At 39.5% G+C, this 22,433-nt stretch overlaps 2 protein-coding genes across 3 annotated transcripts in view; one reads left to right on the top strand and one right to left on the bottom strand.

The window, feature by feature from the left end:
• The window catches only part of LOC121854333 (glucose dehydrogenase [FAD, quinone]-like), a 79,571-nt gene extending 78,495 nt beyond the window's left edge, over positions 1–1,076 (top strand). For both annotated transcript variants that reach the window (XM_042348930.1, XM_042348931.1), the window contains exon 11: positions 411–1,076. In XM_042348930.1, coding sequence (XP_042204864.1) covers positions 411–555 — 145 coding nt within the window. In that variant the 3' untranslated portion in view covers positions 556–1,076. The remainder of the gene's footprint in view (positions 1–410) is intronic.
• Positions 1,077–4,683: 3,607 nt separating this feature from the next.
• Positions 4,684–22,326, bottom strand: LOC121854371 (importin subunit alpha-3-like). Its single transcript, XM_042349000.1, has 13 exons — positions 21,981–22,326; positions 13,414–13,778; positions 12,133–12,365; positions 10,909–11,197; positions 10,327–10,488; positions 9,252–9,532; positions 8,770–8,849; positions 7,830–8,005; positions 7,438–7,576; positions 6,713–6,888; positions 6,335–6,517; positions 5,673–5,855; positions 4,684–5,324 (listed from the first exon to the last, which is right to left on the bottom strand). Exons 2-13 carry the CDS (start codon positions 13,522–13,524, stop codon positions 5,145–5,147), a joined length of 2,193 nt encoding a protein of 730 aa, XP_042204934.1. The 5' UTR covers positions 13,525–13,778; positions 21,981–22,326; the 3' UTR covers positions 4,684–5,144.
• Positions 22,327–22,433: the final 107 nt, after the last annotated feature.

Genomic DNA, 22,433 nt, shown 5'->3' with positions numbered 1-22,433 from the left:
TAACGCATGAAAGTTATCGTAACCTAATCTAATTTATTCTCATTTATATAATCATACCCAAACGACCTAATTTAATCTAACTAAACGGTCTCTTGCGTGAAGCAACTCTGTAAATACCTTTTCGGATTGACTGACTCACTGAGACTTCTTTTTTATCCGCCTGCTCGTGCCTCGCTACCGGGCACACGACCAGCATCTGTGACCAGTTTTGGGTGCATGGGATGGTTTCTTATGATCACTACAGTATTTGAATGTTTCCTTATAAGTTGAAGTTGTTTATCACGAGTCTTTTTAAATTTTATTCAGAGGAAACCATGTAACAAAATCTAGTTTAATCCTTTCGTAATTTGCAGAACTTGTTTCCTTTTCTCAATATCTGCAACAGTTTGTCACTTCTCTCTTACTTACAGAGTGTACGGCGTCTCAGGTCTGCGGGTGGCCGACGCCTCGATCATGCCCACACTAGTCTCAGGCAACACCAACGCACCCGTCATCATGATCGGCGAAAAAGTATCAGAAATCATTAAACAGTACTGGTACGGCAAAAAGAGATGATGAAGGCCACGGGCATAATAGTTGCTGCTGCTTCTGTTGTGACGCTACAGGCATTTACCCGGTAAAGGGTTCCAATAGTTTATCCTCGGGGAGCTCCTTTATGAGTTACTTTTTCTGAAAGTGGCGTTGTTCCGTTCCTTACTTTAGAAAAATAAAACTTTATTACGTATGTGAGTTTAGTCTTGGCGTCGTTTTTTATTCATTGGAATGAATATAAACATTGTTATGTGACAACTTGTCTGAACAGTGTTTCACCCTTTACATTAGAAACAATAAGTGCACTTCTGACAGTGGAAAAGTAAACCGTTAAATGTGCATTTTGTATTGACTAATGGAGTTAAGTCAATGCTGGAACTGTATATAATATGAATTAGTACCAATAATGACTGCCAAAAGTGTTTGCTCAATATTTGCCCTTCGGTCAGTCCTACTTGGTAAATGCATTTTGGACACAATGAATAACTCTCCATGAATCCTAATACAGTACTTATGGATCTACTCGAGTTGGCTAGGTGCTTAAAAACTTTAATGTTTGTATATATATATATATATATATATATATATATATATATATATATATATATATATATATATATATATATATATATATATATATATATATATATATATATATAACAGCAAGGACATTTAACCTTGCTAGGCTGACATGGTGTTGTGTATTCCTGATTTTTTTTAGGAGCTGAGTGATGAAAACAGTCAAGTAGGCTTTTGCTCGGTGCTACGTAAGACTGGTTAGTTGAAGCACCTTAATCTACAACATCAACAACACTAAGATACTCAACTAGGAACCTTGTTATGGCCCGCGGACTTTGGTTTCTTCGCGGGAACAGGTGTCAGGGGACTAATCACGTCCTAGTCATTCTTAGACACTAGCTATGGCTGTCACGCCCCTTCGCCACCCCCCTCCCCACTCCCACCCCATCTCCGTCACACGCCCTGTCAGTAGCAACCCTGTTATTGGTTGGCCAATATCTTCTCTCAGTGGTGTGGCCTGTCTTTGGGTGGTCAGTCAGATGTTGATTAAGCCGTGCCAGTCAGCTGTCAACCAATCAGCACAAGTATCCAGTTGAATAGCAGTGGAATATTTCTGAGCTGTTTCCACATGAAAAATATTCTAGTTTTTAAGGAGTAAATGGTATAAGAAGTCACTCGGTTGACAGGACAGTAGGACTTGCCTTTCTTAATTCATCACTGGCAGTGACAGTCAATTGCGTGTCATGTGCCAAGTAACTAGTGACTGCATAAGGCATTGGCCATCAAGAGGCAGTGACGTCAGCAAGCTGTGGCGACGACAGCGAGCAGTGCCAATAAGTATAAGGGTGACAACAACTGTGAGCATTTGTCATGCATGGTTGACAGTCACTTCTTTTTAAAACTGCTATTTGTATATATCTATCAGTAACCTAAGACATGTCAGGGCACTGATTACATACGTTTGTGTGATGTTTACATCTTTATGGGCATAATTACAAGCAAACAGTGAACTTGAGATTATATATAATATTATAATGTACAACAACATCAAATGAACTCTGGTGATTCCTAACAAATTAATGTATATATTGTTTCCCACCCAAAGATATATGCAGGAAGAGGTAGTGACAAAATTTGTGTAGAATCTGTTTTCTTCTTTTTTTTAGAATATTTTCGTGTGTTCATAGACTATGAGACAAACAAATGTTCCAAATATTCGCCATGTGCCATGCATAGAGAGTAAGGTCGCCGTGATTGTAAGTGGATGTTTTTACTCCTCCTGTGTGATGGTGAGCCAATATTTACATCAGGATTAAAACTATAAGGAGGAGAGAGGTAAAATCCATTTTATTAACGCCAACATCATAACACATTAGATTTATACTGACTGACTCTGTCTCTCTCATGTACTCAAAACTATACTTTATCCATTCATACACTTTTCATGTTACAACAACAACACTCACCCATATCTCACTTTCCCTCTTTTATCACAGTTTCCCTCTCACTCGCCAGTCAATCCTTTATATTGTTTACATTACCTCAGTGTTTTTATTCTTATTTATATTGCTTGTTTTAAGTTTCAATGAGACTATACAAGAAGTTTCCTTTGGGAAAAAGTTGTACAGACCCTGAGGGCCAAGATGTACTCTGCTACTGTAAGATGTGTAAGTTATTTATCATTCAATAAATATTATCTGTTGAATATAGTGGTTGAATATCCTAATAATATATTTAGTCATACTGTCTTTGACTGTAAAAGCTGTTGGTCAAGAAAGGGCAAAATTAACTGTATAAAAAGTCACCGAACTCCTGGTACGTGAGAATTAATTTCCCCTCACATATATGTAGTAGTATTATGTATGTACGTGAAACATGTAAATATGTCGTGTCACATGTACACATTAGATAATTTATTCATCACATTTTCATATTGTCAGACATCATGTAATAGTTTACTGTCTAGCAGAGATTATTTTTGTAGCAGAGATGATTCATATTCACATTAGTATTTGTGATGAAGTAGTAAAGTCATCACCGAGTGTATTGTGCAGTTTATGGCACCGGGTTACATAATAATTGTTGGTACAGTACTGAACAGCCTTCCCCAAAAAGTATTGTTAGTCACGGGGTCGATGTGATTCGAGGCTTTCCGAACAATGTTACTTGACCTGTTTCTGAACGGTTGGTACTGTAGTTCTATTTCTGCGACCTTTGAGCATGAATGAGTATATACAGTATGTTTCGAACGATGTGATCTTCCGAGGCTTCCGATCATAATAATATTACATGACTCGGAGTGGATGTCGTAAATGGACACCAACGCCATGCCAGTCATCAACGGGACCTTACATAGAATGGAGCGAGGAATTATCGAGGAGATATCGCAAGAAGTGCTATTATAGTCCTTCACAACGAGGGTATACGTAACACTGGGATAGCACGGCGAACTGAGGTGAGCGAACCCACAGTATCACGATGGGTTAGGCACCATGTAACAACTGGTACCACACTGTAATTTACAACAACCACAAATGTCTTGCCTAAAAGTCCCTTGATTTGAAACCTTATTTCGGTTTTGAACCAATGTAATTTACATATGTAACATGGCAGATCCCGTGTAGGCTGATGTATCGTATATTGTTCTAGTTGAAGCAAACTTGAAAAGTAACAGATGCAATTGGACAAGTTTAGTCATTTTCGAACGTATTATATTTTTGTCCAGATCTGAGCTTTTTATGCACGTGAATTCTATGTAAGCAAAGAAAAACATGAAAACCTTTAATTTGAAAGATGGAATGCGTTTATTATCGTTCTCGTCATAAACAATCCTTCATCGCCACCAAACAAACTCGTTATAGTTAAAACGGCGTTGTTTGAACACTAGACTGGTGTTTTCGGACGTGGGTGTGTGAGGTCTCCTGTGATAGTATTTTGTTTTCAATGTTTCCACGTATACCAGGATGAAGACAAGCTGTCAAGGAAGATGAAAACCAGTCACCCTAAAAGCATTACGGTAAGCTACGTGCTGTTACAGTCGAACATATAATTATAAACTTCATGACCAAAATGATAAGAAATCCGGTAATGGTGGAGGAAACGGTTAGCACCAGAAGGACTTTATGGAATTGCACCGAATTTTCAGACGTTGTTTGGGTGATACTTAGTAAAGAAATCGAAACAACAATGCGCAGAGCCTATTAGAACCTTACCTAAGTTACCTAACCTTACCTAACTTCCTAACCTGTACATTGTCGTTCCGATTTTCTTACTTACTATCATCTAAACTTCTCTACAAAAAAAAACTACTTCAAGCCATTATAAATCTTAATAAACACGCCAGGTGAGATAATCGTTGGTTTCTTGACACGTAAACAACTACCTCGGACGCTTCCGCATAGCAGATGATTGTGAACCAAAGCATGGTCGCCACGGGGATCCAGTGCCGTAATTACGGTAAATTATTATTTTATTCACCTACAAACCAAGTAGAGACGTGAAATTAATTCCATATGACCATGCCCTGCTCATTAACCAGTAAGGCCTAGACAGTCTAGTAATGTGTCATTCTCTGAATGCTGATATTTTATGTGTGGTTATAGGTGATATTGGGATAAACCAAAAAAAGTGTTATTGGATTCAATTTTCTTTATTATGTGGACAACATTCTTACTCCCCATGCTATCTTTCTTGCCAAACCTTGATGCTGTTTAATGACATTTAGCTATACCGTGTATTTCAATTTTTTTTCTTCAAAATTCACCTCGAAGGTGACTTGATATTTGACATATCTATACTCAATCGACTATTACCGAGCTCGGTGTCTAAAGCCTCGTACACACCAAGATACATTGTCTAGAAACAGTCGCGCAACAATGTTTCTGGACTGTTGCGAGACAGCCGCTCAACAAATTTGGACTTTTCTGAGACAGCCGCGAAACAGTCCAGAGACAATGTTGCGCAACAATGTATCTCAGTGTGTACGCGGCTTAAGAATACTCTTGACAGCTCGGGGCAAATATGTGAAGACCAGCGTGTGTGATGACAAACTTATGAGGGAACTACAGTATATCTTCCCTTTCTCCTTCTTATATCTACTGCTGTTTCTCCTCCTGTTCTTCCTCATCTTCTTGGCCATCTTGGAAGTAAGCTTTTAGGAGATATTTGGCCATCTTGGAAATTTGCATCTCCTGGTGGCTCTGGAGAGATTTCAAGGTCTCAAGACCGCCGTAACTCTCCACGATACGCGCAGTAGCCTCGTCTTTCTCCGTTTTCTGCAAGGGTAATTAACCTTTGGTCACATAAACATGAGAAAAACCCGGAAATTACACCAATACAATAATCTGATAAATTTCAATGCAGTAAAATTCTTAAGCATTCATCATTACTTATATATTTTCAAATGTTAAGTTTCATAACTTTTAGCAGGCGATTCAGAAATATTAAATGCATTGTAATATGCGAAGACTGCACCGTAAGTAATTGTTGATAGCATCTAGATATCAAAGACTGTCGTTACCATCCCGAAATTTTATATAATTGTGAAAACACTCAGAAATCTTAGATATACAGTAATGCGATTTCAACCAGCGATGCAGTTTGATAATATGTAGGGATCGTACCTTAAAGATGTTATTGATAGCATCTAGGGCGACGAGCACCATGCCCGGGTCATCACCAGCCAACACACCACAGAGGCACTTCAACACGCCCGTGTTCACCAGCACGTCCACCTGTTCCGTTGAACACCCAGCCGTCAGGTTGGACAACGCCCACGTAGCCTCCTTCCGCAGCTCAGCGTCATTCTGGCGGTGGAAGTCTCAACTAATGACACACGAGTTATTTGGGCAGGTGAAGATTGTCATTATCGATGATGGTGTTATAATGGATTACTGTTTCAACAACTAGGGTCTTTAGGCGTGTATACTGTAGGTTGGTAACTAAACTAGTCCACCAACAATTAGAAATTAATATACTTTTTTCTTTTACTATCTAACTAAAAAACACCATACTTAGTCATTGGGTTATCGTCATTTAAGTCTTGAATTATTTGACCTTTACAGTATGTGTCTCTCTATTCATTTATAATTAATTTGTCTCTTTCTCTATCCATTTCTTAATTGGTATATAAAATTTGTCCTCCTCTATCCATTTATGCTTCTCTATTCATATGTCTCTTCACTCCACTTTCAAGAAATAAAAAACCTTTCATCACCATCCAAATATCTGAAACAACTAAATAAAACTAATCAACAAATTTCATTAACATCACACATTCACTGACCTTCTCGACGGCGGAGATGAGAGCTGGGACGACCTGTACGTCCATCACCAGCTGTATATGGCGGGTAGTGCCTGCGGTGATGTTAGACAGGATCCAGGCAGCCTCTCTAGCCACCCCGGGGTTGGTGTGGCTTAGCATTTCACGGTATATAGGTAGCGCGCCGGCCTGTACAACGGCGTCCGTCTACCCCCACATAAATAAAACAATTCAACATTTTTCCATTTTCTTTCATAGCTTAGCTATACTGTTAGTATTCAGACAGATTAATTAGCTTGAGTCTATGTGGTTAAATAAGGTCCAACGTAAGCTTAATTTCTAGATTTACGAGCACTGACTCAATGGAGAGTTTACCTCACCTGCTCAAGAGTGCCAGCTCACCTGTTCATTAGTGCCGGCCGCGACACTGCCAGTGGCCCTGAGAGCAGCTGTTACTACCCTGTCGTGGTCAGAGTACAGGCGCTGCACCATGTCCCTCACTAAGCCGCTCTCCACCAGCTCCGTAATGGCCTGGGGACCCAGGTCCGCGAAGTACGCCACCCCCCACAGGGCGTCAGCTGGTGAGATGGGGTTGTTGTTATAATATTACTACGCTTCAACAACTAAGGTCCTTAAACGCGTAACAATGTTAGTAATACACTAGTCCAGTATCAACTGAAAATTACGAGAGAAAGCTTTATACAGAGATGGGTTATATATGTAATGAAATATATCTCTCCCTCAGGTCAGGGGGCGGGACTCAGTGGTGTTGGTGAAGGAACGTGATTGTTACGCTGGTGCTCTGATCACGTAACTAACGCTCTCTCTTCTCTCTCACTCTTTTCCTGTCATTCTGTCTGTCTCGTGCTGCCAGTCTTTGTTTCCAGTGTATCAACTGCTGTGGGAAGGTGGAAGAGGGAAGGCAGGTGTTTCAGGCGAAAGGTGTGTTTATTGTGGTGGTGTTCCCTCACGAGGATTCAATAGCTACAACAACAACTTCTATGACATACAAGCAGTAGTGAGGGGGAGCAGTAGTCTCTGATGATGCTTGTAAGCAGTCATGATAACCGCTAGACAGTTGTTGTGTGTTATCTATTCTGTAAGACCATCAACAGTAACCACAGTACCTTGAACCTGTGTGTCGATGTGTCCTACGAGGTCCTTGAGGGCGTGGGCACATTCCTTGCGCTCCTCGGGGGACACGATCGGGTTCTTGACGCGGAACAAGTTAGTGATGACCCAACACACCTGACGACGTAGTGACAACTGTAGGGGAGAGACTAGCTGGTTACTGACTTCTTGGGATCACCGGGACGTGTATATATATGTTAGACACGTAATTACAAACACAGTTACAGACCAAGATAGTTACAAAACAGTCATAATCACAAACAAGAAATAAATAGATAAACTTGGTGCAGACATTGTTGATGAGTGGCATAGTTAAAGACAGGCATAGTTTGACAAGCATAAATACATTCAGACAGACAAGTCTGGTTTCAGACACGTAGTTACAGACCGGCATAGTGACGTAGAGCAGATTAATGAGGGGTCTGATGATGCCCTCCTGTATGGCTCTGTCCCTACACTCAGCCCCATCACCCACGATGTTGCCGAGCGCCCAAACCGCCTGCTCCTTCACCCCCATGTCAGGTGAAGACAACAGCCGCACCAACACCCCCACGGCCCCTGAGTCTGTTGCAACCAGGTGATAACCTATTACTACACTGGACCTGTGCTTGTATCGGTACCTGACTAAAATTCTTTGTTATCCGCACATTACATTGTTAAGGGTGAATATCAAATGGACATAATCAAGCTGAGAGAACTAGACACGAAATAAGACAAAGATCTAAATAAAAAAAGCAAATTAGAAATATTAGAATATGATATAAATACTGTAATAACATAGGGACATCAGTTTCACTACATCATGGCGACAGGTGGCCGTCTAACAGTCATTTGCCAACGTTTTTGGATTATTCTCGCTGGTGATATTTAAGTCGTTATGTGTTGACCTCAAGCGTCCTGTGCTAATGAGAGGCGTGAAATGTTCCCCCGGATTGTAAGAGGTATACTATACTATATATCTTAATGTAAAATAGTTGGGCTGGTATGGAAACTGACTTTGTGAATGGCACTGAATGATCCTGACTGTCGAAGCAACTAAATGCATTAAAATAACAGCATAATGAATGGTTAAACCCCCCCAACAAAAGAACCTGCCTGCGTGATTATACAAGTATTAGTAAAAAAAAAATGTGGCCACCTGCAGATTAGTCACCCCAGCTTATTTCTACTAATAGTTAACACCCCTAGCGGTAACCTAACTTAACCGAACTCTTCCAGGTAACGTCAGGATGTTTAATAATTGAAATAAGTCTATACTTCAGGTAACACGAAACATCATTACAGATTTACAGTACATTAATACGGTATTGAACCTTTATCAAACGTACCCACGACGGCCCATGTGTGGTCGGAGGTGCCTGAGGCGATGTTGGTCACTGCCCACGCCGCCTCCATCTGCAGCTCAGGACTGAAATAAAAACAATAATATTATTGTACTGACACCCTCATTCCACACGTGGCTAGGAAGCGACTAACAGCTAGATTGTGATTGGTTGGAGCATATGAGTTTAGGTCTCTAAGAGCAGGCTACGTGAACTAACGAACTTTGGTACCCTGAAGATTTTCCATGGAGTTTTGCTATTCCTTAAGTTTCTAAACATATCGATTGGCGTGGATGTATGTGGTTTCTAGGGTCAGATTGTGTTGTTGGTGTGCCAAAAAAAAAAGTTATTTGTAGTTTGGTAAAGTTTGGGTTAAGTTAGGTTAGGTTAGGTTACTAAGTTTAGTAGACAGATCTGGTCTTAGAAACAACATCCTTGTATCCTGAGACAAAATATCCTCTCTAGCCCTTACTCTCTCCAACCCTCACCTGTCACCCTTCTCCATACAGGCGATGAGTGGAGGGAGGATTCCTGCCCGGATGAACTGATTGGTGGGAGGGTTGTTGGAGGAGAGGTGGACCCGAGCCCTTTCAGTGTTGCTCAGCTGGAGGCGGTAGTCACCACTCTTGATGCCCTCCACGATGTCGTTCACCTCATCCGAGATGTCGTCCTCTTCGGCTTCCTGGCCTACTCCCTCCTCCTCCTCTCCTTCTCTCTCCCCTCCTTCTTCCGTTGTTGCTCCTTCTTGGTCCTCCTTCTCATGCTTCTCCTTGAAATAACAGATTACCAGGTTAATTGTATTCCTCTTATCCAGACCAAGGGTGTGTGAGCGATAACATTAACCTCTTGTAGTCAGTTACCCCCCCCCCCAAAAAAAAATAAGGAATAGCAAATATCAAGACTTAGGTAGATACACTAAGGATGATCAGAAAAGAATGGTTAAAGCTGTCTGGTCGTCTGTATAGTAAAAGCTGTTAGAGCAATGAAGATGTGAGCTGGGACAGGTGAAAGGAGTAAAGCCAGGGATAGGGTGTGAGTGAAAGAAGTGGCAGTACTGTTGACTGATGGAATGTGGAGTTATGTGGTAAAATTTAAGGGAATAAGCTAAAAAAAATATGATTAATTAGACAAAAATGAGGGTACTAGAGACAAGTTACTGAGAATATCTAAGAGGCATTGTTGTATCGATTTTCTTATTTAGTACTATGCAAATAATATCTCTGGGAATTATGGTCCAATTCTATAAACCCCTTCTTGTGTTAACCGTTTTCTCCACCATTACCCCTCTGAAGTACTGTAAAGCACGGTGCAGTACAGCATAATATAAATGGGCTTGTAATCTGTTTTTTAAGCCTACCTTAATTAAATCGGCTTAATATTTACTACAGTTACGCGGCTTAATGTGAACTTGTGTGGCGATATTACTGAATAAATATCTATCTACAGTAAATCCAGCACCAGTCACCCTTTAATTTTTGTGCTAATTCGTTTTCTTTACCAGAGTAAATTCCAAATTTTCATCGTATTAAACATTTTAGGATAATTTCTCATTAGGCACGCTACCTCAACGTTAGCAGCAGCTTCTTGAGAGGTGTCCTCTTTTTCTTGTGTTTTGTCTGCTGCCGTGTCTGCTGCTGTGTCTGCTGTGGCCCCTTCGTCTGCTGTTGGGGTAGTGGACTCTCCTGTTTCAGGCTGTTCTTGTGGCTTCTCCTCCTCCTCGGTTCTCTGTAAATGTCACAAATGGGAACACATTTTTTTAACCAGGTGACGCTCAATATTTCAGTTTTATAAATTTAACAAATAATAATAAATTTTGCATTTTTCTAATTATGGATATAACTATATGAGTGTTGCGTGCTTGGCAATTTAGTTTTGTGGTAGTATGCTAGATGATTTTCTGACATGACATTGACGATGTGTTGTTTGGAGTTGAAGAATGTTCAGTCGCTTTGCAAGTTATTTGTTTAGAAAGTAATTTGTCTTGATTGTCATTTGTTTTTCATGCTCATCATTTTTTCATTTAAGTATTCATCGATTCCTTATGTCGCACAACACTGATTTGCGAATCAAGTGATGTAATTATGTCAGGTAGACTCACCCAGGAAACATTAACAAACAGAAAACGTAACATAACCCTCTTCCCACCTTCCTGTTCTCCTCCTCATGCGCCTCCTGTGCCCTCTGCTGCATATGTTCCTGCTCTAACTGTTCCTGCTTCTTCTGTTTCCGCAACTGCTGTTCTTTCTTTTGATTTAATAGCTGTTGCATCTGCTGCATCTGTTGCTGCATGAGCTGCTGTATATCCTGTGTCATTTGGTCGTGCATCTGTTGTAGATGTTCCTGTGTGGCCGGGCGTTGGACGTCGTCGTCAGGCTGTTCTTGCTCCTGTCCCTGCCTGATATCGGGCAGGCGATCTGAGTGACCTCCTCGGGACCTGGCAGAAAAGAAGGAGAGAAAGAGAGGGGTGGCGTCTGTATAAAGTGATAAAGAGGTTATCCAACTTTCCCATTCTTGGTCGACCATTTGTACCGGTCGCACTGTATCCTGTATTAAATCTGCCACGCCCCTGTTGTCTCTTTGGAATTCAAGAGTCAGGATAATCGAATAAAAACATAATATAATACAGTGCATATGAGAAGAAAAAAAATGATGAGTCGCCATCATATAAAGAAATTCCCTGAACGTCCAGCTGATAAAATATTCACAGGTAAAATGACTGGACCCCAAAATAGTTGTACCCTGTGTCACGCAAGAGGCGACGCTTGCTGATTAACAAAAGATGGAATGCTTTACTTCAGCAAGTTGGTAAAGGAGTAATATTAGTAAAAAATATTGTTTGTTATTATTGTTGTTATTATTTTATTTCGTGTTATCAACGTTTATTATTATTTTTTACTGTTGTTATTATTAATAAATTTATGTTATTCATATAATTACGTCGTCATCAATATTTATGAATAAAAAAGTTACGTTAGTTATACGAAAAAAATAGCAAACGGCTGGGTAGATTAAAGATGCCCTGGGTGCCAGCCATCGACCCGTAAGAAAGGAGGCAAATGCTGAAAACACTCGGCCTCTGCATCCTTACCTACAGGTAAACCAGTATTAATGATCGGATGTGTACCGGCGACACGCTGATAAGGTTCAGCGTACTTAGTGCCGACATACACTCATTCGTCATGCACTTCAGGCACACCTCCGTGTGTTGTGTTTATCCACTAGTGCTTTACCATTTTTGTGACCTTTCATACTAAAGACAATAAATGGTCCATTTTAACTCCTGGGTTTCTCTTTGTACTCGTGATATATTAAGTGCAATAAAAGCAGGAGTACGTTGGGGCAAAAGAAGTGAAAAATTGAAAGACTTACGGTAAGGGTGTGAGGCGCAAATTGGAAATGTTAGGCTGGGGTGTGGGTTGTCTCTCTGGTTTCGGTTGCTCCTTCTCCTTCCAGTGTGGAGAGAGGGTCATGTTGGAAGGCTGGTGAGGGTTTTTGGTGTTGCTGTTACTTCTGCTGCTGCTGGGGGTGGGCATCAGAGGGGGTAAGCGTCGGCTCTGCAGTATAGCCTGAAGGCGTTCCCGACGCTCACGGATAGATTTTAACTGTGTAGTAAGATATAATTGTATCAGTGTTAGGAGACATTGCAAACATTTCGGTGTTCTGTACATAACTACAAATCTTGAAGAAATAATTAGTGCAGGTACTTAATATTTCACTCCTGAACTCGAACGTTGTTGATCATGACAAATGCATTCATTAATTTTTCTGTGAGCGTCAAGATTTTTCCAGGAAGTCAGATGATAGTGTACGTAGGAAAATAATTACTTATTCATAAACCAATGGAAAGTAGTGAATATGAGGTTATAAGGCTACCAAAGTAGCCTTATAACTTTTGGCATAAAGTAATTCCTGTATCGTTAGTTAAGGCGTCTTTGATGGGAGCAATTAAGCTCATTATAATAATCTTTATTGTTTCTATAAAATGTTATTTGTGTAGACAGCGGACCGTACTTAAACACTTGAACATTATACAGTGTGGTTCTTAATCATGTGTAGAAAGTAAGATGTTAGTGAACATAACTGCGCTTCAACGACATTAAATAAGCGCCTATTCTAGATAGCATATACTCTAAACATCAACAATAAAAAATGGACACGTATGCAATCAAAATAAGACAATGAACAAAAGCATAAAGGCCAAAAGCAGTATACAACAATGATACACCAAATGTTGATACGGTAAAATTCATGATTTAGATTTTGAATAAAATTTAAATTAAATGTTTGAGTCATAACATTGGCAAGAACACACTAACTTTTTTTTTGGGGGGCTTTGTAGGGAAACGAAATCATAAATACCTTCAGAGAACAGATTCTGCAAGAGCGAAATATTTGTGCAGTTTAGCCCCTTGAAGACAGTGACTTGACGCATTGAGTATAATTTCATCGTACTCAAGCGACTACATCATCGTTTTCAAAGAATTGATGTCTCGTCCTTAAGATATCAAGTCTTGGCACTGTGGGGATTAATTAGCTTACTGTTCTCAGTTGATATTATCTTACTGGGTCACTTCACCTAATTCAAGGGATTAATAAGACCTGAGCAGATAATGAAAAGGTATCGTAATGTGGTCATGGCTCTCTACTTACATTTAGTTTCTCCTCGTTGACTTTGGTCGATTTCTTCTTTTCATTTTCCTTGGAGAACCTCCTCTGCATGGCCGGGGTGAGCCTGATGGTTGACGGGTGGCGGAATGACATGTTGGCGGTGTGCTTAGTGTATGGTGGTGTGGAGGATAGTTCTCTCAGCTATACACTCGTAAACTATATATATCTTATCAGTTATTGGGAAGGAAAAGGACACTACGATGATTCCTTGATAAGGCATCACAAAGTTTCTTCTCTCGTGAGACATGACAAGGAAGCGTCGAAAAGTTTGAAGTTTTCAGTAGCGATAACAGGAAGCCTGTCAGTTCGCCCCATGACGCTTAGATGAATTCCTGTTGTTACATAATCTGTAAAAGCATACCAATAATGAATAAATACACGAGCGTGTTTAAAGTCAGTCAGTAATAAAGGAAATAATAAATTACATATTTCCTGTATAACGTTATCAGAGTAGAATGAGAAAAATGAAAGCAGAAATTAACAGCCAAGTAGATCGTTATTAGTGTTAATTCAGCCTAATCTCCACCTTTTATGACTTAACAGGTAAAATAAAATTAGCTTGTGAAGGATGTATGGAATTTCAAGAGTATAGCTTATCACAGTCAATCATAAATTCACCACTCTCTCTCCCTCTCTCTCTAATAGTAATAATAGTAATAACGATAATATCTCCTTCGTGTTCTAAAAACGTAACAAACCAAATACCTACGTGATGGCTCCTTCTTCTAGTGTGACTTTAGCTTTGAAGAATTTACTTTGGCTGCTTCAAGGTTTTATTGATAACCGGTAATTGGCTCTTTATGTTGAAGTGTTTCTTTCACGTTTTGTGTATTTGTGTTTTGGTGCACTTAATTGGTGTGCTTGACTACTTACATATTTTAAGTTTGTTTTGATTGTAGTGTAATTATGTAACCTTTGTCTATCAGTGTATCCATATCTTCATTCGTGTATTAGTTTCATCTTTATCGAACTCTTACTTCCTATCCTATACTTTTCTATTTATAATCAAGTGTCTGCTGTATAACAAAGGATATTGATAGTATAATTTTTACTTTGCTTCAACAACTTTGGTTTTAAACAAGTTTTCTTTATAAGTAAATCCACCAGTCCCCAACAACCAAATATTAAGAGAGATAATATCTTTCTGTTTAAAACTGTGAAAATGATATAGGAAACTGCATTACTGAAGAGAATGCGATCCTCATACATACAGTTGTAAATGTCTCCTCAAGGTTATCGCGAAAAGTGACAAGATAAATGTAAATATGAATGTAAATATTTATCATACAAAGTAATCTAATACTAAGTTGATTATAGGCTTACGTTCCTAGTAATTCGGATAAGCTAATAAAGTAAGTGTTTTTAAAAGAATGTACCACCCAATGACTAGCAAGCGGGATGTGAGTAACCTTAATCTCCTAAACTAAAATTTGTTTCGTTACCCAAATTAATATGAAACCACCTCGTCGTAAAATAATAAATTTACCAAATATAAACAATTATAGCTTGTTGTTAAGAAGAGAAACATTTTAGGCTTATGATATTTCGCGCGAATATTAGTCACGTGACCTGCTTAGTTTGGCGTCGTTCTAGGCCCTAGAACGACGCCAAACTTGCCGGAATGCCGGCACGTGCAACAGACAGGCTGGAGCACTCCAGAAAGGAAGGCGGACTATTGCTCCTGGGAAGACCAGGCGGCCATAATTTTCTGATAATCAACTTTGCATCTCCATCAATTTATTTATTTCGTGTAAGAAGTAATAGAAGAATGATCACCAGGTAAACGTCAGCAGAAACAACGCCGCCCTTAAAGGTCCAGAATGTTCACCCTTCTCAAGCTAAGATTATTTTTGTGAAAATTTCTGAGAAGGATTTTAGACTATCTAAAACTGACTTAATATTGCCACTGGTGATAATATGCAGTGACGATTTAGTTGGGATATTGTTCTGGCCATCACCTTTTAAGGTGGTATAAAAGATTCCTCGAAATTACGAGTATATTAGGACGGCATTCAACCACTCGTCCAGTAACGGTTAGTAACACTTTAAAATATATTATAGACCCTTTGTTATTGGCTTGTATCAGGGTATGCCATTGAATTGGTGCATAGACTACTCTCATTTAATTATTAGATAACAAGTACTGTATTAGTAATTTTCAGATTTTTGATACTGTGGTAGTCTTTTTACTTCGTGTATTATCATGCTCCGCCTCACGACCTGAAACACGTCTCTCGCCTGTGTGAAAATAACAGTCCTTCAGACAACCTTCTAACAAGGTCCCGAAGCCTCACCTAAACTTTTTTTTCAGTCTTCAATTTTTATTGTGTTGGATCCGAACTACTGAGTTTCAGCTTTCAAACGACTTAATACACTTAGCTTAGTGAGAAAAAATATATACTGTACTCTGCATGTTATAACAGGTGTACGAACTCTTGCATTTTGTTTCGTGATTATTATTTTGTTTTTATTTTGTTATCGCTTTTATCTCTTGTTGGTGTTATAAATATATTACCGCGCTTCACCAACTAAGGTACTTGAGCGTATTCTAGGTTAGTAGATACATGTCCCACTGGGTGAGCGACTGCTGTGACCCCGAGTCCTGTCAGGGCCCCCCAAAAAAGTGAGGATGGTGAAATCTGTGCCGACCTAAAGTTTCTAATGCGCGACATTACAGTAATAATAATAATAAAAAAAAACCTAAAATCTTTAATTTCATCTCGCTGTTACAGTATTGTAATATACGAAATGACTGAAAAAAATATTAATAAATTATTGAAATGAATGTCTCCTTCAGGTTAGGCAAGGACCTGGTTAGGTTAGGTCCTATCCTAACCTATCCAACTAAACCGAACCCAATATATCCTAATCAAATCAGGTCCTAGCTTAACCTAACGTAAGCTGAATAAAACAATCATTTCATTAACTGCCTAAAATTTTTGTTATTTCAGGAAATGACTGATTACACAGCTTGACGGTAACATCGTCACCCTCCTGAATACGTGCTGTTAGTAGGTAAAAACTATGACGTCTTAGACTTTAGTGTGAGTTATATTTTAGTTTTATTTATTCTGATGGTGATTGTCATGTTTGCTTTGTCTCTCGAATATTAATATTTAGGTTCACTTCTACCCCAAGTGTTGCCAACCCCAACATACTCTCACGCGACCAAGAACCTTTTAAGAGTATAGAGTCTTTAGACGTTGCTATTCACGGGTCATGAATAGTATATTGTTAAATTTAAGTTGACTCGAGAATTTTTACCTTTACAGTAGTTCCTGTGATCACTTATTGTTTGGTAATATTATCTGAATGGTAATAGATAAAAGGAAACATTCCATGGGTGCTCAAAAAAGGATACCTGCGAATAATTCTTAAACGAGGAAGATTGTTATATACTATACACACACACACGCGTACTGCTCCACTTGTGAGGGGAGCTCCTCACGGTACGCTACTAAGAACATAAGAAAATAAGGAGTCTGCAATAGGCCGGTTGGCTTGTGCATGGCAGCTCCTGTCGAGAGTTACAACCACTCTCTATTGTCCATGAATCTATCTAGCCTCCTTTTAAAACTTTCCAGTGTCCCAGCACTTACTACAAAGTTGCTAAGCTTGTTCCACTCGTCCACCAACCTATTTGTGAACCAGTTTCTTTCTATCTCCCTCCTAAACCGAAACTTATCCAAATTAAATCCTTTGCTATGAGTCCTATCCTGCTCGGATATTATAAGAACTTTATCTATATCTCCTTTATTGATTCCTTTCACCCACTTAAATACTTCTACTATTATATCTCCCGCACTCGTCGTCTTTCTAGGGAATGCAAGTTTAGTTTCTTTAATCCACCTTGATATGGAAGGTTTCTAAGTCCCAGAATCATTTTCTTCATTCTTTACTGCACCGACTCCAGTGAATTGATAAACATTCTATAATAAGGGCACCAGAACTGAACAGCATAATCGAGGTGCTGCCTGACTAGCGCAAGATATAATTGCAATATGACCTTCGCACGCTTATTACTTACACTTCTAGATATAAAACCTAATACTCTGTTTGCCTTATTTCGAACATTAACGCACTGTTTTCTAGGCTGAAGGTCCGGGCTTACAAGTACCCCTAAGTCTCTTTCACAAGTCGACTTCTCTAGGTTGATGTTGTTGAGGCTGTATACATGACAGTATTTGTTCTTCCAATATTAAGTACGCGGCACTTGCCGGTGTTAAATTCCAAATGCAATTTTTCTGACCACTCCTGCAGTGTATTTAAATCCTCCTGTAGTGCATTTGCTTCCTGCCCTGAATTAATCTGCCTCCCTATTTTGGTGTCATCCGAAAACTTGCTTATGTCACTGCTGATCCCAGTATCTAGATCGTTTATGTAGATTATGAACAAGAGTGGGCCCAGTACTGACCCCTGGGGAACCCCACTAGTTATACAGCCCCACTCCAATTTAAGACCATCTACGCTGATCCTCTGTTTTCTATCGGTGAGCCATGACTTTATCCAATTTAAAACTTTCCCGCCGATACCATGAGCCTAAATTTTTCTCAGAAGCTTCTTATGCGGTACTCTGTCAAACGCTTTGCTAAAGTTTAAGTAAATAACATCGTAATTTTCGTCATTATTTACTACCTCATGGACTTTCCTAAAAAAAGTCAGCAGATTTGTTAGACAAGATTTTTCCTTTGTGAATCCATGTTGAGAGTCGTAGATTAATTTGTGTTTCTCTAAGTGCGTTCGGATGCTATTTGCTATAATTGATTCAAGAAATTTCCCCACTTCTGACGTCAAACTAATCGGCCGGTAATTTGACGCTAATGCTCTGTCTCCTTTTTGAATATGGGTACTACATTTGCTTGTTTCCACAAGTCTGGCACAATTCCCTTACACTCTTTCAAAACGAGGGAAAATTTCATCAGGCCCTGGGGATTTTGTCTTTAATTTATTCATCTTCTTAAGCACATCCTCTTTTCTGATAGTGATATCCTTTAGTTTCTCTTCTTCATTTCCCATACATATCAGTTCCACCTCTGGCATTTCCTCGTGAATTTCTTCTGTGAAAACTGATAAGAAGTAACTGTTTAATGCTTTGCTTATTTTCTCACTATCATTGATCACTTCCCCTCTCTCTGATTTTAAAGGCCCCACTTTGTCCTTGACCTTTGTCCTATATACCTGGAAAAATCCCTTGGGATTCGCCTTGCATTCCCTTGCTATCCTGATTTCGTAGTCCCTCTTTGCCTTCCTTACAGTTTTCTTAACATTCCTAGATAAATCATTATACCTATCTCTGAGCTGCTCCTCCCCTCCCTTTAATTTCTTATAAATTCCTTTCTTTATTCCTAAGTCATGTTTAAGTTTTTTGGTCATCCACCTTGGCTCATTCTTATGTGACCTTATTTTTCTGTATGGTATATTTTGTTCCTGTGCTTTACGTAATATACTAGTGAATTTAGTATAGTCATAAATTTTTGTGTCACCGGTGACCTCACCCATTCCTACCGGAGACTGACCTGACCGTTCCCAAGTGACCTCACCTAGGTACCTTCTTTACCCCTCATAATCCGCTGATCGAAAGTCTGGGACTCTGACCATATTGTCATTAATTTTCGCTTCCCAATTTAGGGTAAACCTGATTTCTCTGTGATCACTGTTCCCTAGTTCTTCCTATATTGTGATCTCTCTCATAATATTTTCTTTATTTGTTAATACTAGGTCTAATATATTGTCACCTCCAGTAAGCTCTGTAATAAGTTGTTTTAAAATTTTTTCCTGAACTGCGTCTAGGAAGTTTTCAGATTCATAGTCACCTATAATGTTGCCTCAGTCAATACTTCTGAATTTGAAATCCCCCATAATGTACAGGTTGTCGTATCTTGCTGCCCTACTCATTTCCTGCCATATGGGCTGAGCTGCTTCTTTCCCAAGATTTGGGGGGGGGGGGTGGCCTGTAAATCACTCCCATAATTAGTTTTTCTCTTCCTTCCGCAATTCCTACCCATACAGACTCGGTTCCTATTTCACCCTTTATTGTATTATTAATACAACATCTTAATGTATCTCTGACGAAGAGTGCGACCCCTCCCCCCTTCCTACCTTCCCTGTCCTTGTGAAAAAGGTTGTACCCTTCCTTCCATGTGATACTCTGATAAAAAGTTCTTGCTCGCCAGATTCACCCAAGTTTCGGTGATTGCTATGACGTCTACTTTCTCGGTACATACAACTGCTCTCAGCAAGTCTATTTTATTTCTAACGCTCCTACTGTTTGTATAATATACATTTAAACCTGCCCTTCCCTGGTCCTGTTTTACCCCTTGTCCTGAGTAACCAATTTTACTTCCCAGAACCTGCTTGTTTGTTTACTCCCACTTACCCTGACCTCTCTCTACTTGCAACCCCCCCCCCCTTTGGAGTGACAATTTCACGCTCCAGGAGTGCAGAAACATCTTTACCCCTGCATGAGATAAGTGTACCCCGTCACGACTGTACAGGTAGTCGTTGCCATAGAACGGTCGCCAGTTATCAATGACCGCCCAACCATTGCTTGCACAATGTCTTTCCAGTCGGCAATTTATAGCAATTGCCCTGGACAGCCACTCACCGCCAACCCTTCTTCTAGGCAAGACTCCACATACTGTCGGGATCCCTCCCTTATCTCTAACCTTCCCTAGCGCCTCCCTATACCTCCTGAAAAGTTCCTCACTGCACTAAGACACACTACTGGCTTGGTACCCTCACCTGACAAAACCCTATCCGTCCTCTCAGCTACAGGCCCTATCCCAGCCCCAGGAAAACACACCCTAGTCCTACGTTTCCTATCTCTTTCGCAGAAAGTCCTATCTAAGAACCTCGCCTGCCTGTCCCCAACTACCACGACCTTACCACTGGGCAGGGTTTGACCAACTGCCCTTTCCTCTCCTGCCACCACACCGCCATGCCTCTTCTCTTCCTCGCCAGCTTCGTCCATCACTTGTTAGGGCTTAATAATCCACTGATGGATGGTCATCCGTCTCCTCGGCTGTATGTGCGTGCGAGAGGCAGCACTGGTAGACCCAAGATCGATCTACAGTACATTACTAGATACTGTACCGTGTTGCTGCTCTGTTGTTTACTACCGTGACACAATATCACGCACAGTCAGGTATGACTATATAGACAAGCTCGTTATGTATCGCGCCCGTGTATATATATTCTCAAGTATTTTGTTATATGTGGACATGATTGCAGATGTATAAGATTTTGTAACTTGCATGTATATGGGTGTGTTTATTAACAAGAATGCTGAAAAATTAATGCCCTTTTACGGGGTCCCCTCTGTGGTGAATAAAATCGTCTGGCGTAAACCAGATAAAACATTAAAAGTGGGTCACCGTAGTGAACCAGTTAGTGGGAGTGCGAACCGGTTATAAATGCGAGCCGTAAACACAGTTTGCACGGTCATTCATTCTAAATTATAAAATAATTATTTTAGAGGTTAATATTTTTGGAATTTAAATCATATTTAACCACGTAATATGTTTCTAAGATTTAAACCAGGAGAGCTAAGTTTCTCAAGCGAAAAACATTAAGAGTTAGTGGTCAGGGTGCACCACAGTGGCTGTAGGGAAAATAACAAAACAGGATAACTAAACTTTTTTATCATACTATCATAACATAAACCAATCAAACAACCTGAACTAACCAAACAATCCTAGAATAGTCTTGGTTAGGTTCGTCTGGGTTAGTTTGTGTAGTCTCAACAAGGGCGACTAAGATTTAGTCATTGATTGCATTTAATCTCACTTGAAATAATCATTCGCGCAAGCATCCATCAGACACCAGAACACGAACTGAGGTGACTAACAGAAGAAATTAATGTTTTAACGATTCTGTTCGTGGTACTGATTTATCATTGATTAATTTCTTGCGTCCGACACCGTACTATACAAAGGTTAGTCTAGATTCTCAAAGTCGCCCGAGTTAAAATTTCCTGTTAGCTGTAGACGTGATAACTATGCCATCCCAGAAGCAAAGAAATATTTTGTAAATCCACTTTGCATATCACGAAGGATCCTAATCTCTTTCAAATCACCGCATATATATTTATCTGTAGTTTTCATTACAAAACCATTAAGAATCACCATGTCTTCCTATGTCCCATTCATGTAAAAAAATGCAAAAAAAAAATAACATGGTCAATTAATTAAATCTACATTCTGTACAAAAAGCCAACCCTATATGCACACACACACAGACACACACACACACACACACACACACACACATATATATATATATATATATATATATATATATATATATATATATATATATATATATATATATATATATATATATATATATATATATATATATATATATATATATATTCGAAGTTCGCTCCCTCAAATTAGTAGAAAACAGGAGCTGTTGAGTCTGAAACAGAATTGTTGACCAGTGATAATTTGTCAGTAACCATAAAATAATACCTTAATGTTGGAAGTGTTACAACCACTCGATCAGTGAAATTCCCTAACTCATATACAGTACAGTACATGCTTGCTTACCTCTAGCCGCCGTCTTGTTGCCTGTGATTATAAACAAATCGTCACGTCATTCGCGAATAATACTTAAAAAAAATGATTTTTTAAATATTGTTTTGCTCATAATTCAATGTTGCACTAATGCATATTTTCCAGTGATAGAATGTGTGAAGCAATGGAATTCCTAACCTCAATTCTCACATTCACAAGAGATTAACTTTTGCTCACTTGATAAGCAAAGCGCTAACTTTACATCGGATAATAATGGAAAAAACTATCTATTTCTAGTAATTTTCAGAACGCCAACCACAGGAGTAAGGCACCACGTGTTACGGTCACCAGCTGTGTTATTGTGGTGAGGATGCGACGAGCAGTGGTGCCAGACTGAGGGGAAACCTTTGGCTGTCGAGGCGAGGCAAGGCACCACTGCTGACTTGTTGTCATGGTAACTAAACATTTGGGGAAGGGTGAGGAAGG

Source organism: Homarus americanus, unplaced genomic scaffold (assembly GCF_018991925.1).
Source record: "Homarus americanus isolate GMGI-L3 unplaced genomic scaffold, GMGI_Hamer_2.0 scaffold54443, whole genome shotgun sequence".
Classification (NCBI taxonomy): domain Eukaryota; kingdom Metazoa; phylum Arthropoda; class Malacostraca; order Decapoda; family Nephropidae; genus Homarus; species Homarus americanus.
The sequence above is the reverse complement of the archived record's forward strand: the minus strand, read 5'-3'. Positions and strand labels throughout refer to the sequence as shown.

What these genes read in the sequence shown, in the direction of transcription:
- LOC121854371 (XM_042349000.1), bottom strand. Translation starts at nt 13,524, where the DNA reads ATGTCATTCCGCCACCCGTCAACCATCAGGCTCACCCCGGCCATGCAG. An exon ending in TTGCGCCTCACACCCTTACC is followed by an intron (nt 11,198 to 12,132) that starts GTAAGTCTTTCA and finishes CTTTTCTGCCAG; the next exon opens with GTCCCGAGGAGGTCACTCAG. An exon ending in TGTATGGAGAAGGGTGACAG is followed by an intron (nt 8,850 to 9,251) that starts GTGAGGGTTGGA and finishes TTTTTATTTCAG; the next exon opens with TCCTGAGCTGCAGATGGAGG.